General features: G+C 43.9%; 1 protein-coding gene across 3 annotated transcripts; it reads right to left on the bottom strand.

Annotated features, from left to right (window-relative positions):
- Positions 1-2059: 2059 nt before the first annotated feature.
- LOC131888920 (uncharacterized) lies at positions 2060-16351 on the bottom strand. 3 transcript variants are annotated; one of them, XM_059237873.1, is made up of 7 exons: positions 15913-16351; positions 11275-11775; positions 10951-11208; positions 10185-10804; positions 8232-8947; positions 6766-7498; positions 2060-3122 (listed from the first exon to the last, which is right to left on the bottom strand). In XM_059237873.1, the coding sequence occupies exons 3-7, from the start codon at positions 11144-11146 to the stop codon at positions 2346-2348; spliced, it is 3042 nt and encodes a 1013-aa protein (XP_059093856.1). In that variant the 5' UTR covers positions 11147-11208; positions 11275-11775; positions 15913-16351; the 3' UTR covers positions 2060-2345. The 3 variants fall into 3 exon arrangements, with proteins under 3 accessions (XP_059093856.1, XP_059093858.1, XP_059093855.1); XM_059237875.1 differs by having other exon boundaries at positions 11275-11626; XM_059237872.1 differs by lacking the exon at positions 11275-11775.

Genomic DNA, 16351 nt, shown 5'->3' with positions numbered 1-16351 from the left:
TCCGATAATCATACATGGCACAGACGGTAGTGGCCGCCTCCAGGCGGAAGAACCTTCCCCCAGACGACTAGGGACGCCAATGCGGAATTTGGGCCCAGAAGAGACGTAATGCGTGCGGAAGGCCCGTACGGGGTTGCAGTGACCCGACCGTGGGTGCAGCGGAAGGTCCATGGATGTAGCGGTGACTGGGCCAGGTCGACCATGGGGTGTCCGAGGCGCTAGGGAAGACATCAATGCCTGGATGGTTGGGGAGGACCAGTGGACGGGGTGACCCGGATGGAGTATGGATTTATATCAAACCCTGCAACATCTAGTCAATCCTCCTAGTCACCAAATCAATCTACTCGAGTCATTTATACATTATCTATTTTATATGCATGTTTATCTAGTCAATTGTCTCAACACTCTAGTCATTCCCACCAAACCTCGTGTGCTATTTTGTGCTGTCCCCCGTTGTCAACCCTGCCCCCCTCCCACGGGAAGGGATATGTTATATTCTATTCACCCATATCAATTTACATTTATCATTACTCATGCTCCCACCATCATACTCGCCATAGACATTTGCCCATATTATAAATACCTCTGCAAACGATCAAAAAAATATCTAGTCAACATCCACCATCCGGTAATCATACAATAGGCTCGATTTGAACCTCTCCAGACTAGTGCGCCAAGCTTAGCGGACGTGCTCAAGGGAAAGGGTTTCTTTCCAGCTCTTCCTACACAGAACCGTGAGGTGAACGGCTCGTTTAACAAAAATTGTGTTAATTAATTATGATCTTTTCCGATTTCGATGCATTTGTCCCGTTGAAAATGCGTCGTATGGCTTTGGGCTGAATGGCATCTTAATATCCTTACAAGATGCAAAATTACAAGTCCACTAATCCTAAGCTCTAAGAGATCTAAGAGAAGAATTAAAGTCGGGCTAGTTCGCGGACGGTGTGTGGGGTTGATCTGGTATGTCGATTAGAAAAAAGTCCTAGCCCGACGATACTTTTTAATCAACAGCATCAACGTATTCCCATAGAATATTATAAGGATGTAAAAGGCAATGAAGAGGTCAGGAAAAGAAAGAAAAATAACTTCTTTAACATATCTATATTCTCTAGGCCTTCAAAGTGCTCGCAAAACCTTTGTTGTCTTTAACAGGCAAACATTTGAAGAACGGCAACAAGTTTCTCATAACCGAAAGGAATTGTGCCTTAAAGTAGAATCCAAGGCAATTCACTTTGCCATTAAGTGATTGGTTATGGTTGTTGAAGGTTTGCTTCGATTACACAAATATCATAATTGAAAAAAAACAGCATAAAAAATTATAAAACTTTTCAAACTCCCCCCCAAACTCATGGTAAACAAGTCATGTGAATAGTTGAAAAATTATTTATTGCAGACTCAATCCCAAAGATAATTTCTTGTCAATAAGATACTCGACAACTCTGCTCTTAATCAGGTATCTTCGTCTCCATTTCCAACCGTAATGTATGATGTACATGTATTCAACTGAAGAGACTTTCACCATGATGGCAGTTAAGCAATGGAGTTTAATGTCAAAAATAATCAGTGTGGCTAAGAGCCAAGCACTTACTAGAGCTGACATGTCTTATTCAGAATACTTTGTGTCAAAACAGCCATTTTATTGTTAGTAAATATATTTTTGGCTAACCCAAACATCTTTCAAGCTTTTGACCCTCTGTAAGATCCCCTAATCAATTCCCAACAGGGCATAATGGCAATAAACCGTAAAACGTGGCAACCGAAAAAGTTCGCTCTAAAACTGCATCAACCTCTATCGCCTCTCATGATAAGATAAAGGAACTAAAGCGTGGGTACTACCTCATTTCCTGTCTCTCCAAGCTTTGACCCGAATACTTGGGCTCGTTTTTCAACTGTTAGAGTACAATAATTGATGTGGCTGATGCTTTTAGCCTCAACAATTTAAACTATGTCTTGTCTTGTTTGGAGACCCTCCTGATCCACCAATTGTAAGGGTCTACGTAGGTAAAGAGGCGAGGTCGTGTCCATCCATGTAAAATATATATCTTGACATAATTCTGAGTCACGGATGAACATTGATCACATATATTTCGAATCATTAGGATTTTTCGAGCAACTTTCCGAGTAGACGTTTCAAACCAACCTCATCAGGAATTCTAAAAAAAGTGGTGATAAGTTTCCCGATCCATGGTGGAATGATGGTCGACAGATTTTGACCAAATCCCAAGCTGTCTTGGATCACGTGGACAAGCGTTTGAGTCGGTCCAGTCCTTCTGGATCAATTGGCACCAACCATGGGGGGACTTCATTCAGTCCACATTCATTTTTCTTGGCGGAATACATTGACGCTATGGGGTACTCTTCTGAAGTTGGAACTTTTCTTCATCGGTGACTTTGTTCGTCGTTTCCTCCCTCCCAACAACGACAAAAGGTGCTGTCTCGACACACTTCGTTCTTAGTTCTGCCATTGTCAGGGACGTCGTTTCCCCCTTCAGTTTGGCTTGATTGTGGCGATTACAATCATTCACTTGGTGGGGAAAGGTGTTGAGGCTGTTGACAGTCATGGATTCTTCCTCCATCTTCCCGTCCATTTCTTCGCGTTCCATTTCTTGCTCTTGCTCCTGTTTCTTCTTCTCCTGCTCCTCTAGCTCCTCCGCCCCATCGTCATCAATATGATTGTCATTCCTACAGAGATCTCTTTCACCACGCATCGTGTCAATGAGGTGGGTGTCACCACCTGAATGAATAATGCTGGCAACGGTGGTGTTGTTGACGATGTTTGCTTTGGTAGAAGCATTTATCAACCCTAAGTACGAGGCCTCCTCGAGACTGGGGTTGTTGTCCATGTCGTCAACAACCCAGCCCTGTTTCTCATTGTTTGTCCCGAACGAATCGAGTAGGTGAGGGCAGCCTCCACGCTGATTTCTGTCCCGCTTTGGTCCAATGCACTGATATTGAAGGGGATGCGGGTGGATCCTGTCCCTCGGGTGATTGACATCGTCGAGATGCTCTGACACCACGGATTGAAATGGCCTGACTGAGGCTGTTCGATAGGGAACCCTCCCCCCGGCGGTCCTGCTAGCAGGCGATCCCGCACTCGAAACAGATGGTGCATTGATGTTTACCTGGAAGAAAAACAAGGTCGTCGTTCAAGAGTCATAAACAGCGCTTCAAAGGAGCACCTGCTCCACTCAAGAACCTAGCAAGTAAAGTTGCATGTGGCTTTGGCACAAACTAGGAGTTCGAAAGCTAAAAAATGGAAAACATAAATTGAGGCCACTCGTCTTGCTCATGATGCCGGAGTTGGATAATTAGGGAGTAATCCATGGCTAATCAGGGTGGGTTTGATGGTGAATGCAAGCCTTACAGCTTACGAAAATAAATGAACAGCTATGGAAGCGGTTGATTGTGATACTATGTAAGGCGATGGGATTGTCCAATTTAACGAGCATATTAAAAGTTCAGGAATCCCATCCCTCCTTTTATGTCAAGCATCCTGCATCAATCGAATTGTTCATTGCAGTACTAAGCAATGAGTTTCCTCTGCCTATAAGAATGATCAAGATCCCTATTTTAAAGCTTTTGGAATGACTAGTAAAGCCTCTCCTATTACAAACAAAGGTGGTGAAAAAGACCCAATCACAATTAGAATATTCCCAAAAATCCACCAGGAGTGTTTCTTTTGATTGTACCGCGGTCCAGGCAACTAATTTGGCTCGGTCTCGTTCCGTTGGCCAATCATGGATTCCTCTCCTAAGAACTAAAGAAACTGAGTCAAATCCTTGGATTTACTATCCCATTAACTTTTATTAAGACAAAACGAAGGAGACGAGAGCCCCGGTTAGCGTAGCCAGGATCATTGCTTGCGTCGATGTACTTAGCACGATAGTAGCCTACGTACATGCACGTATCAATGCGCTTTGCGTGAGATGCGTCTGTCGGCCGCTCAAGTTCTCCGGTCTATTGCCTTCCAATGGACCTGATCCAAACAAATCGTCCGCCCGTAGGAGTCCAAGAGAAACGGCATCCTGAACTCAAACCTCGAGTTTGGAACAGCCTTGGGGCAAAAACATGCCTACCGCCGGCTCCTGTCAGTCTTCTTTCATGTGGATACGTTGAGTATGTGATTGCTAGCTACATATAAGGGCAATGAGGATCAAACACGTACGGATAGTAGTGCGGCATGCAAGTTGCACAAGTCCAAGGGGCACAACATTTCGCGAGATAAACCTAGCTAAATAAGAGCCCTGAATTCTACCAGTGAGGCATTAAAGACCTCTTTCGTCAGTTCCTTACGAGACACAGCGGAGAATTACAAGTCAGGAACGGTTTTCCACGAAAGCTGTTATCAGCTATTATCGTTTACATAAAGATGCATGGGCAATGGGGCACTTTGTTGGAAAGATGTCTTCTGAAATAATATCACGTTCTTATGAAGAAGCCTAAAGGAAAGGCTCAGACGTAGATTATTCTAAAATTTGCCCACTCTGAGAAAATGTGAAAAACGCCAATTCTATGACCACGGACACAAACAGGATCGCGGTCAAGTGACACTAAAGTTACTTCAAGTCTGGCTTGAACGCCTTGTACTTAGGCCTCCTATGTGGATACGCGTACCAGTCAGGTGTTTCATGGAAATATTATATTGTGCAATGTTGACCTACGATTTTACAAAATTTCGGATAGCAAATTGAAGCAAAGAAAGTGGGGACAAGGATCAGACATTCGGATTTCATGTCGAGCCTCTCTTGTTCCAAAGTTGAGGGTAGCCTTGTTCCAGTGACGGAATTAATGTACTTTGCTTAGTGGGCCATGAATTTGTTCCGCTTGTTCTGTTTACGATTACCCGCTGTTTGTTTCCCTAATGACAGAGCTAGCAAGCTAGTAGGATGCAATTGGTGCTTCCTTTGTCAACGTTTTGATTTGAACTTTTGAGGAACAACTTTTGGCTTACTCTGACAATGGGAAGTCTGAATTGATCCATAGTGAAAGGACAAAAACTGTTCCACTTTGTCTCAATGGACGGATCAGTCTCTTAGTGAATTCACGACTGAAAGAGCGTAATACAGATACGATAGTGTGTGCCAAATGACACGAATCCTCAATAACCGTACCGGAAGAAAGCCTTGCTTCGATTGTCTAAAATTAGATGTCTAGAATGTGCTGTCGGACGGCCAATCAATTGATTGGCAAAGCCGAACGTTTCACCAGTTTATGATCCATTCTAAGGAGACCGACCATCGCTTGTGATGTTTGCCAACCGAGCGGTCAGTCTGTCGGTCGACGTGCATGTGTATGTATGTATGTATGTATGTATGTATGTATGTATGTATTCGGGCTCGTTGAATATAAAGATAAAAGAAAATGAATTATAAGGGAGACCCGAGAACTCCTGAAGTCATAAGGCTTGTTTTCAAGGAGATTGTGTTTTTCGAAGATCCAGTGACCATTGGTTAAGTTTGGTTTGTCAGGAATAATGCAATTATCACAAAACTCAGTTCAAGGCTGGACATTCGACATGCATAGAATTGAGAAAAAAAACCTCCGTCTGCATTGTGAAACGCCCTTCGACTGTCGTTGAATTTGCTTGCACCCCCACCCCCATAACGAAGTACTTATCACATCATGGAGAGACTAGAGGGCTTGGATGTTGTTGAAAAATTACACGAATAGCAATTCTTTGTGTACTTCTTGTGTACGTACGTAGGGTCTAGATATCCATGAATTGTTCAAGCCAATTGGCTCATAAGAGACACTCAATGGAAGGAGATCGGACAAAAGAGGCTAATTTGGTCGTGGTCCATTTGTGGGTTGGCAACAAGACGTCAAGAAGACATGCAGCCTTGAAGACCCAAGGGCATTTCCATCACCTCAAATCCTTCAGCCGGGATCAGAATTGCCTGGCTCACTTGAGATCGACCAAAGTCCGTCGTGTTCCATCACACTTATCCACTCCGTTCAGGTTTCGACTTTAATCTCTCGAGGGAATTCAAAAATTTGAAAATGCCAACGGAAATCGATAGGCATGGACAAAACTGCACATCAACTCAACATCACCTCGAATGGGGTTGGAGGGAATCGTCTGTGCTTTGGTTGGAGCATCTTGGAAAGACCGAGAGCTCATCTTGTCATTGATCAATGAATAGATATTCACACAAGGACGAAGAGCCTTGTGTTTCGAAATTCTGATAGATCTTTGATACACGTGATGCTAACGACTTTTCAATTCATTCTCTAAATTGGGAAGCTCCCGATGTACGAATATGTACGTACAGTAGATTGCTGAAGTAATCAAGCCGGCCCAAATCTGTCCAAAAAGCTTAGTTTGAGTTGAGCCAACTCAAATGCAAAGGAACGGCATTGAGCGCAAAAAAGAAGAAGCGACTGATGAGAAGGGTACGTACATGCTCGGCAAAAAATTGCTCTGGCTTAATTGTGTGCAACCTCAAATAATTTGTTTTGATTTCCCTTCGCACGAGGTCCAAAGCGATTCCAAAGCCACTAAAAACGTGGAAAATGAGAGGCCAGTCGTAAAAATTTCTACCGACAAACACTCTCTTCAATTGCCAAGGCCGAGAGGACAAGAGCGTAGATACAGGTAGGTTCCAACCCATGATGAGCATGAAATTGAGCGAGCCTCGAATGTTCTCGTATCTTTCTCTAATTTGATTCAATCCAAGCCATTGGCAATTGAGCTGTTCGTTGTTCCCTCCCCACCTACCTACCGACTGGTTTTTACCACGTAGCTGGACGACATGTGGCACTTACTGTTATCGTGATATCTTGCCGGTGGCACTGCTGCTGCCCAAGAGGATCGAGGCAGCCTTTGTTTGGATCACTTTTCAAACACTTGAGTGATCTCGCGCCTAATCTGTTTCGTGTTGAGCGACTTCCACGTGCAAAATTGTCCATCCTCAACCTGTCCTTTTCTCTCTCGTCTTGTTCATCGTCGTCGTCGTCGTCGTCGTCGTCGTTGTCGTCGTCCTCATCTTGTTCCAAGCAGCCCTCTTGGGAATGTTTACAATCCGCGGGACAATGGATGCCCCTCGACTTGTGTGCATCCAAGAGTCGGACGTGGTCTTCAGGATACTTGAAATCCACATCCGTCCCATGCTCATCGAACTCGAGTGGCTCATCCATGGAGGCCGTGAGGGTGGTCCGGAGTGTGTGGCGATGGAACCACAATTGGGACGAGGATCGTCGGTGTGGTTGACGTCGACGTCGATGGTGATGACGTCGGGGCTCTGAGGACCTCTTGTTCCAATTGGATGGCGAAAATGATCCAAATTTGTCGAGTCCTCCGCAACAAAGGCACCAATAGAGGACTTCATGTTTGCTCAATCTGGATCCGGGAGGGCTGGGTGACCTCGCCGAGGATGACAAAGAGCAACAGCATTCATCTCGATTCAACTGGATGGCTTTGAGTCTCATTTTTTGACGGGTGGGGTTAGTCCCGGGTGAGTTTGAAGCACTTGACGAGGGGGTGCAAACCACATCTGATCTAGAATCCCAAAGAAAATAATCGCTTCAGCTACCAATAATGTCGATTGCCATGCCCAAGTGTTTTTGGGCTATATACGAGTACGTGCGTACGTACGTACGTACGTACATAGAATATGGGACATGACTCGGGAACTTGGGAAAAGGGGCTTGTTTTCATTGTTTTTGAGGGGCGGGGTACTTGGAGCCTAGTCCTCGTAGTTGGCTAAGTTTGCTATGCGACACAACCAATTACGTCGGTTGTGCCATATGTCAGCCTTGGTCCCTTAATCCACGGAGCCATATATCTTTCTTAAGATTCTGGAAGGGAACCCCAAGAACGTTTCCCACAACCCCTTTGCATTCGCGCTCATCCTTTCTTTCTCACCAACCCAACCACCCAACCGCCCAACCACCCAAGAGTTCTTGCCCATTTCCAGCTGTGTTCTCTGTTGTACAGTTGCTCAGTGCGCTTACTGACGTACGTATTCGCACATGGACACCGCTTTCAGTGGCTGAGTGTACTCGGACGTTCAGTATGTATAGCATCTTTCTGACTTGCCTGTGCAATGAATGCTCCTCGCTTAAGAAATGGCAGAATAAATTTACGACCCCCATCGTCTTTGAAAAGTTTAATCCGTTGCCAAAACGAAGGAGAGCCCCAAAAAGTGGCACTTACAAAGTGGATGGACCCACTTTTCGGGAACTGACTGTCTTAACCAACTCCGTCGGTTATGCCTCTCCCTTTCACTCACCCATTCCTGTCATCGTGGGGTATGGCAGTAGAAGTGGTACCAATTGCAGTGGTGGTGGTGGTGGTTGTCGGGTCATGATTCGGCGGTCCTCGTCCTTGATTTTCACCTCCGAGACTCTCTGGGGCTCTTAATGGGAGCAATTCTTCGAGGATGACGTTTGACCTCCTTCTGTTCTGGCGGTTCAATAGCCCTCGAGGCCCTCTGCTATCTCTGATGGAAGATAATACGGTGGCAGGTCGGCCTCTAAGTGGAGGTGGTGGACGAGTCGAATGTGGTTCAGGGTGGTTGTTATTGGCCGCACTATCTTTGTCACTTGGCCCTGGCCTTGGGTGGCATCGAGGCTGGTGATGCTTGGGTGTGAGAGGGACGACAAGTGGGTTCTTTTGTGGTGGTCCTGGTCGTTGTGGAGCATGTGGGGGCGAGCGATTATTGGCCTGGGCGCCAATTGGATAACGCTGCATGTATTCACTCGTGGTCTTGGCTTTCATGAGGGTGGGACAGAAGAGTCGGAAAAATATGCGCTTGAACTTCTCGCCGAAAATGCAGTAGATGATAAAGTTCAACGAGGAGTTGAGAGTGATGAGCATGTTGGACACATTGTTCAAGGGCATCACATTGATGTGATTCAATTCCAGGATGTTCACTACTAGAGCCAAGACGTTGCACAAGAAGAAGGCGATCACCACCACCATGAGCATGGTGGCCAAACCGATTTCCTACAGAGACTTTCACAAATCACACACTTTCCAGATGCTAGGTCGACTTTGAATGCTAACATTATTACCGTACGTACCCAAGGGGGGCTTGAAAGCGGGCTATGTATGTTGTATATCTGAAACCTTTGGCAGGCCAAGAAGGGATTGGCCTTGTCCCTTGCGTATTGAGTCTCTTTCCCACTACCACCAGGGATGAGAAATTATTAAAAGCCATTTTCTACCACCTGGCTGTAATTGGTAGCAAAAAATGGCAGAAATTGGTCCAAAGTAAGTGGCAAAAATGGCAGACTAGAGAATTCTTTGTATCATTCTATATCATCTGTTTCTAGTATTTACGATCACTTCTGTTCATTTTTAAGCCTACCTGTATGTAGTTTTGACACGATGTATTTTGCATCGAATGTGAGATAAATAAATGAAAAAAAGACCACTAAACGTCATTGATGGAGTGTGATCGAGTTTGAACTTTGCCATCGCAATCGATTTGACTCAGGGATGCCATTTGTACTAAACTTTTTAAAGTCAAAATGACGACAATTGCATTTAAGGAAGCTATATCGTATTTAATACCATTTTGATGATGACAATGGAAAAAAAACTGTAATTGTTGTGGCTAGGCCTTGGATACTGCAAGTGGTCCATGGATACTATTATCAATGCAATCAACCATCAAACAGTATAAATATCAATATTTGAGTAACATTTTCCAGTTAAATAGGCCTTAGGGCAAAGGACACACGAAAAAACTTATCCAACCCATATGATCCTTCTTGTCTTTGACATCTTTTAGAATCAAGATCGGCCATTCTTACCACCGGCGGCCATTTTTGACAACCTTCCAACAATTTCTGCCATTTTTTGCCACTTTCTGCCATTTTTTGCCACTTTCTGCCATTTTATGAACTTGTGGCAGAAAGTGGCAGAAATTCGATCAATCTCGATTTTTCCCATCGCTGACAGTAGTACGTACGCATGCGTAGGGAATTTGCTTGGGTGAGTGAGGAAACCATTAACCTCCACAACAATAGCGGGAATTATCCTACAACTGAGATAGGCTGCCGTGTGGTGATAAAGTGCTACTCAGAAAGAAAGCTAGTACGAGAAGTATCATTTTCTCCGCCATACCATAAGCCTCCCCTCGGATGAAACATGTGAAAGCGACCGAATCAAAAAGTGTGTATGTGTGTGTGTGGGTGGGTGGGTGGTTGTGATTGTGAATCAAGGTTGTTTTGGGTGCCTTTTGCTGGAGGCGGGTGAGTCGAGCCCGCTCGGAATTGGCGCGACGAACTTCGTGGTAAATGATCAAGTTCAGCACGGCCAGACTGCAAAACGGGATGATGTACATCACCACCAGATACATCCACGTGATGTACACACTGATGTAGATCTGGTTATCCCTCAAGGCCGTGGGAATGATGTCCGTGCGCGTCTGGTTGAACTCATGATCAAAGGACGAATACCAGGACACCTCCCAGAACCTGGGCAAATTGTACACACCCGCGAAAAGCGTGATCCCGAACACGTACCAGCAGGCCCGTGTGTAGGTGCATAGAGAGCGGGCCTTCAAGGGCAGACACACGGCCACGTAGCGCTCCAGGGTCACGCACAAGGTCAGATAGGCACTGCCCGTTTGGGCGATCATGCCAATGGGGTAAATAAACGGGGTCATGTACGGGAACAGGTGAAAGACATAGTAGTCGAACACGCTTTGGGTGTAGGCGTACACGGCCGGGAAGCCGAACATGAGGATCGAGGTCACAATGAGGATCGAGTCGAAAGTGGCCAGACCAATGAGAATGCAGTTAATCGAGCTCTTCATCTGGGGTCGGCTCAGCACGATAATCGAGATCAAGTTCCCTAGCAGGAGGGAAAAACAAATTGTTATAATAATAATAATAGTGTGACCACCCGACCGACTGACTGACGGACGGATTGACTGGACGTGGGATTATCCTAATGATCGCACTCATTCCTGTCCTGTTTCTCAAGAAATACTGATTTACCCACTAAGCCCAGAAGACCAATGGTGTTGAGCAACACGCCCGGGATGATGAACTCAAAGATCATGGCCATCGCTCCCGAGTGCTCCTCGTCGAATACTTCCATCCCGTGGGCTTCGTTTTCAGACGGAAATCCCAAAGCCTCCGAGTCGGATCCCGTGTAGTTGAGGGCCAGGCTCTGGTTGGCCACCATGGTCATGGCCTTTATCTACGTAGGCCGAGATCGGTCTAACAGTACAATTCCTTGGTGACTGATTTGACCTGCAAAGAAAGTCCAAAGACAAAATGGTAAGATAAGTGTGAGTGGGTGGATTGGAGTGTACGCACTTAAAACTGTCGGGCTAATAATCTCCGTACGTACATATTAGTACTTTGCCGTTTGCCGGCCAATGATGTCAGGCGCAAAATTTGTTCTCGAGATGTTTTGACAATTTGTCGCCATCTATCAAGACTTATCGCAACCGGGGGACAGCGGATTGAAAAGCGCCTGAGGCACGCACTCCCAGACAGTGTGCGTTTATCGAGCATTCAAGAAGCGAAGCTACGTTGAGCTCCTGGCAAAAATCTCATAAACCTGTCCCCGAATGTTCCCATATTTATTTCCGCTTTTTTGAAGGTGAAGGTTGAAAGCGACTGGGCGGGCTCAGCATCTTCTTGGTCTCAAATATTTGCTTTCAGCCTGAATTGAGAAGAAATTTGGATGAAGCACCCGGCAAAAATAAAAGAGGGGAATACACCATGTTGGGTCTTGGCCAATGCTGGAGTCAATCCAGACATCATCAGGGGCGTGACGAGAACCATTCAAACGAGCGAGATACTCAGGCCTCTCTAAAAGGAAGAAAGTACATTTGATCGACAAGCCCCGAGATTTGGGGGGCACCGTTTTAGGGGCTGTAGAGAGGTGGTGTATTGGTCACAAAAAATACAGCGGAATGATCAATGCTCCCAAATCGATTTGATTCTCAATTAGCTTGGCTAGGATATGCTAGAAACTTAGGATCAACTTTTAGTGCCTAGTCTAAATTCGTTCACTACTTGTTCTTCAAAGAATTCTAGAGCTCGTTTTGGAGAATAAGGGTTTTGGGAATCTTTATTCTTTTCTTATTATCGTATTCTACCGCCAGAGGTGAGATGATTGAGTTATCGGCGTACTTCTATTTTGCGTTAAAAAATCTAAAAACCATGAAAATCTTTCATTCATATCCTATGGTTCGTCCATATACTGAACGTAATAAAGATCACTGGAGGCGTTGGGTGGAGTTTCTGGGATGTTTCTTTTTATAAGTATTTGCTGGCTGCCTGGATCGTGATGCTTTTTTTATCATCCTTATAGTCATCTGGCTGTTAGTTGTTCCGCCCAACCCTGCCTGAGTATGGTGAATCACATCCCATATAAGTGGTTCAATTGATCTTCGAGGATTTCTTTCAACGTGACGACATGACCGCAAAAGGAGCACGGATTGATGGACGGGGAGGATGTGGTGAGGAAGAAGAGGACAGACGCGATGTTTTCATTGGGACTGGGTTGGGATGAGTATTGATCCAGAATCCAGAATAGACACACCGACGTGGGCGCAACTTTTGGAGAGGCGAGTCGGTCAACTACAAAGCCAAAGGGAAGAAAAGCATTCATTCTTCAAGCCACCGCCTCCCAATTGACATCAGAACCCTTTTTCGAAACCACTCGATTAATTACGTACGTACATACATAGGGTACATAAGGTAAGAATTCAAGCAGCATTATCACATGGCGCCAGAAATTGGCATTGTTGTGTCGATGCATTTCAATCGCATAAGTATTAGGACAGTCCTGAATGAATTGCACAAGCCATCTGAATTAGTGAGAGACTCCTTTCAAGTTGATTTATTCAAGTATAAAAGAAACATTTTTCATGATTCAGGAACAAAAGTTCATCAGGCATGGTAATTTCAAACCTGAAACTTTTGGAGTTATGGCTATTGTTCAAGTGTCTGATTATGCTGAGACGATCATTAGAAAAGGAGTTACAATAAAACATTGCTACATGCATATTTCATTGTTGAAGTGGACATTAATTCAGACAATTTCAGTGAGGCAACATTGTCAGAGCTGCCACTTTTCTGTTCTACGCACATACCGTATGCTTTCTCTATAGAGTTTAGACGAATTGCAAGCCTAGGAATAGTGTGATCTTACCTCAAAGTAACAGGCAAAAACAACACCTGGGCAAATTGTTATCACCAATCAATTCTACAAGAGGTAATGAAATGACAAACAATCGAATACACCAAAAATTAAAGCCAATCATCATAAATGCCTGAATGAAGGCTTAAATTGCGTAGAATTCGTGAAGAACATTTTACACCAGATATTTCTTAGAGATAGAGGCTAAAAAGGATGCATAAAAATAACACATTTTTGCAACCAATTTTCCAAGTATATCTAGAGTGTAACAGCAAAGTTGGAGCATTCACAAAGTGAAAAGTGTCTTTTTCGGAATGTTCTATTGGGCGTTTCTAAATGTTTTAATTTGTTTGAGTTAACATATTGATGTGGCGTTTTCTCATCCTCCACAGATGATATAATGATACTGTTGATCATGAGGTTTCTTAATAATTGAATTTGGGGAACGTGGAACTAGTTTTTTCTTGCGGCTTCCCACATAGCTTTATTTCCGCTTGGCGGACTGTTTTTACCCAACTCATGGAATATAGTGTACCTACGCACCTGCAAGTGAAAAAGGACTTTGTGCATCGTATGTGATGGCTCAAATGGGTCTTATGTAATTAACGCTCTCATGTTTGCAACTTAGTCTACTGCTTTCAAACCAGTATATTTGAAAGATCCTTTGAAAGTAAAACGAAATTGCTAGTTCCGTTCCCCTTGCACACCTTTCAAAGAAAGTGCGCTCAATCTACTTTGCTAGTTACAACTTCTGATAGCCCTAGAAGCATTGAATAGCATTGAATGATTTTCACCATTTGGGTTCGACATTTGTGGCAAATATTTTGCTGAAGGAATATCTTTTTTACATTTTTCTGACACCCAATCAGATATGGGTACTTTTACGGCTAGTTATTTTTCAATTCCAAGTATCTGCTCTAAAGTCCAAATGTCTCATTGATGATACTTGCCTTAAAAGTCAGACTTCAAAATACACCTTATTAATGGTACTTTTCTCAAGTTTCTGCTTAAGAGGACAAAAATCATTGGATTTGCCCTCGACTAATATGTGAACAAAAGTCGCTGAAAGTCACCCATTTTTTTCAAGTTTTCCCCACGTCATCAAGGATCAAACGGCTGAAATACAGGCTTTAAATACAACGCTTAATCATTGTGGATGGTAAGCATGATATCAATTAACTAAGTTTGGCATTTTGAGGGTTTCTTGAGTCACTTTTTGTGATTAGCATTTTGGTGATGATGATGATGATGATAATGTTTTATTTAGGGTCTCGGGATAACATTAAAAATAGATAAGTACAATGCTTTTTAGCTACAATACTCTCTACCCTCACCTCATACCCTCCCAATGTCCGATGAAATCAGTACGTGTGAACATAGCTCAGATGAAATAGGCATGAGGAGTTGATGGAGGAACCAGGGAGCTGCTCATTTTTTCCGTTACAACTGCAAAGACGAGTCTTACTCAGATTCTTCCGAGTGGCAGCTAGCAACTAAACCTACTAAAACGTCTGCTGAGGCTTGAACGAGTACTTTAAGTCTCAAGCCAACAAAAGCCTCAAAGCAGGGTGGGTATATGAAAGTCGCTCTCATTTGGCAATCTCAAAACAAGCCTCTCGACATCTGGAAATGACTCACCCCGGTTCTTTTGATTCAATTCCACATGCCTTGGATTTTAAATCCGAAGCAGATTGAACAATGTGTGCTGGGGGACTTTATATTCCAAGTATATGATTTTCTACAACTTCCCTAACACAGAGCATTATCTGAGCAAAACAGACCTGGGCTATACCTACTTGACAGCATTGCATTCCTTGTGGAAACTTGGCGGCTGGCATTGTCGGAAACCGGACCAGAGTCACGCCAACCCAACTTTAGGAACAAGAACAATAATCAACGGTGGCAACCCGTCCAGACAATAGCATTATATGACATTACCGTCCACTGAGTAGGTTTTTGACCAACCCTTCACGAACAATGAAATGCATAGACACCAAAACCCAAGACGAGTTCAAGCTCCTTGTTTGGAAAGCCTCTTGGATTCGGCAGAGATTATTTTTTTGCATACATTTTTATGCGGTTCTTAACCACACCGCTTGAATTTTTTGCAATAAAAAGATAAAGTTGGATCTTGAAAATTAACGTCAGCAGAACATACAGACCAAACATAAGAAAGGGTCATGATTTTGACATACCAAAAGAAGGCGTCGAGTGCAGGGGAAAATTCTGAATTTGTTTGGACTTTACCTATCGAAAAATGCCCGAAAGGAAAAACCTCAATAGAAATGCTCTGTTGTGAGTTTGCTTCAACCACTGGTACGAAGAAAATTGAAAAGAATATCAATATTTGCTGAAGGCAAGTGAAACAAATGCGAATGTTGACTGTTGATCAGGTGTTATGGATGTTGCTAATTTGAGCCATTCGTATAGAATCTCTTAAAATCAATCTCATTTCTCTATTTCTGATATTCAGCAAAAGCTAGCGCTAATCACCGTGAGTGGAAAATAATGCTCAGCATGTTTTTGACCAATTATTTGCTAATTAGACCTTGCCAACACTTGCCAAAGTATGTGCTCACTGTCTTCCATCCTGTATTCTCATTCGTCACTCACTCATATTTGCCAAGTTCGCTTAATCTCTTATCCTTCTTCCAGCGTAACTGGCACCAAAAAAAACTCCCTAGAGACTCGATTCATCGACAAAAAGACTACTTCGGTCTTTCCACCTATCGCAGCTATCTGAGCTTGGAATTGTGTCTTTGAGCTATGTGGTGGATAAATAGATTGAACATTGCACTTACATGACATATCGCCTCCCACAAGGAATATCCCGGTACACTGCACACTGCACATGTTTGTTCTCTTCACCCACGAGCGTTCACCATCATCATCATCATCTTCATCCTCATCAATGTTCTTATCATCATTTCCATTAGTATTATCATTATTTTCGTCATCCTCATCCTCATCATCTTTGCGGTATGGCGTTGGTCTCGTTAGCACTGTGAATACATCCGATGGTAGAGATCTCTCTCACTCCGTTCCATAAATGCACCTCATTCGGTCGTCCGTCCCTACGAACGAACCAACGGGGGAATACTAACTAACATCCACTAACATCAGTGACTGTCAGTGAGTGTCAGTGAGTGTCAGTGAGTGTCTGTGCGTGCTCCTCCTCGGAGAACAGGGCAAAATACAAGACGAACAAGCCGAGATCAAGGAGACGCTCGCGTCCGACGG

Source organism: Tigriopus californicus, chromosome 10 (genome assembly GCF_007210705.1).
Source record: "Tigriopus californicus strain San Diego chromosome 10, Tcal_SD_v2.1, whole genome shotgun sequence".
NCBI classification, from domain to species: domain Eukaryota; kingdom Metazoa; phylum Arthropoda; class Copepoda; order Harpacticoida; family Harpacticidae; genus Tigriopus; species Tigriopus californicus.
Note: the sequence above shows the minus strand (reverse complement) of the source record. Positions and strands in the feature narration are given on the sequence as shown.

Bases quoted from the DNA above. Each gene is read 5' to 3' on its own strand.
- LOC131888920 (XM_059237873.1), bottom strand. From the start codon at position 11,146: ATGACCATGGTGGCCAACCAGAGCCTGGCCCTCAACTACACGGGATCC. The intron at 10,805-10,950 runs GTAAATCAGTAT...CCCTCCTGCTAG, and splicing joins TGGTCTTCTGGGCTTAGTGG to GGAACTTGATCTCGATTATC. The intron at 3,123-6,765 runs GTAAGTGCCACA...TTTTTCTTCCAG, and splicing joins GGCAAGATATCACGATAACA to GTAAACATCAATGCACCATC.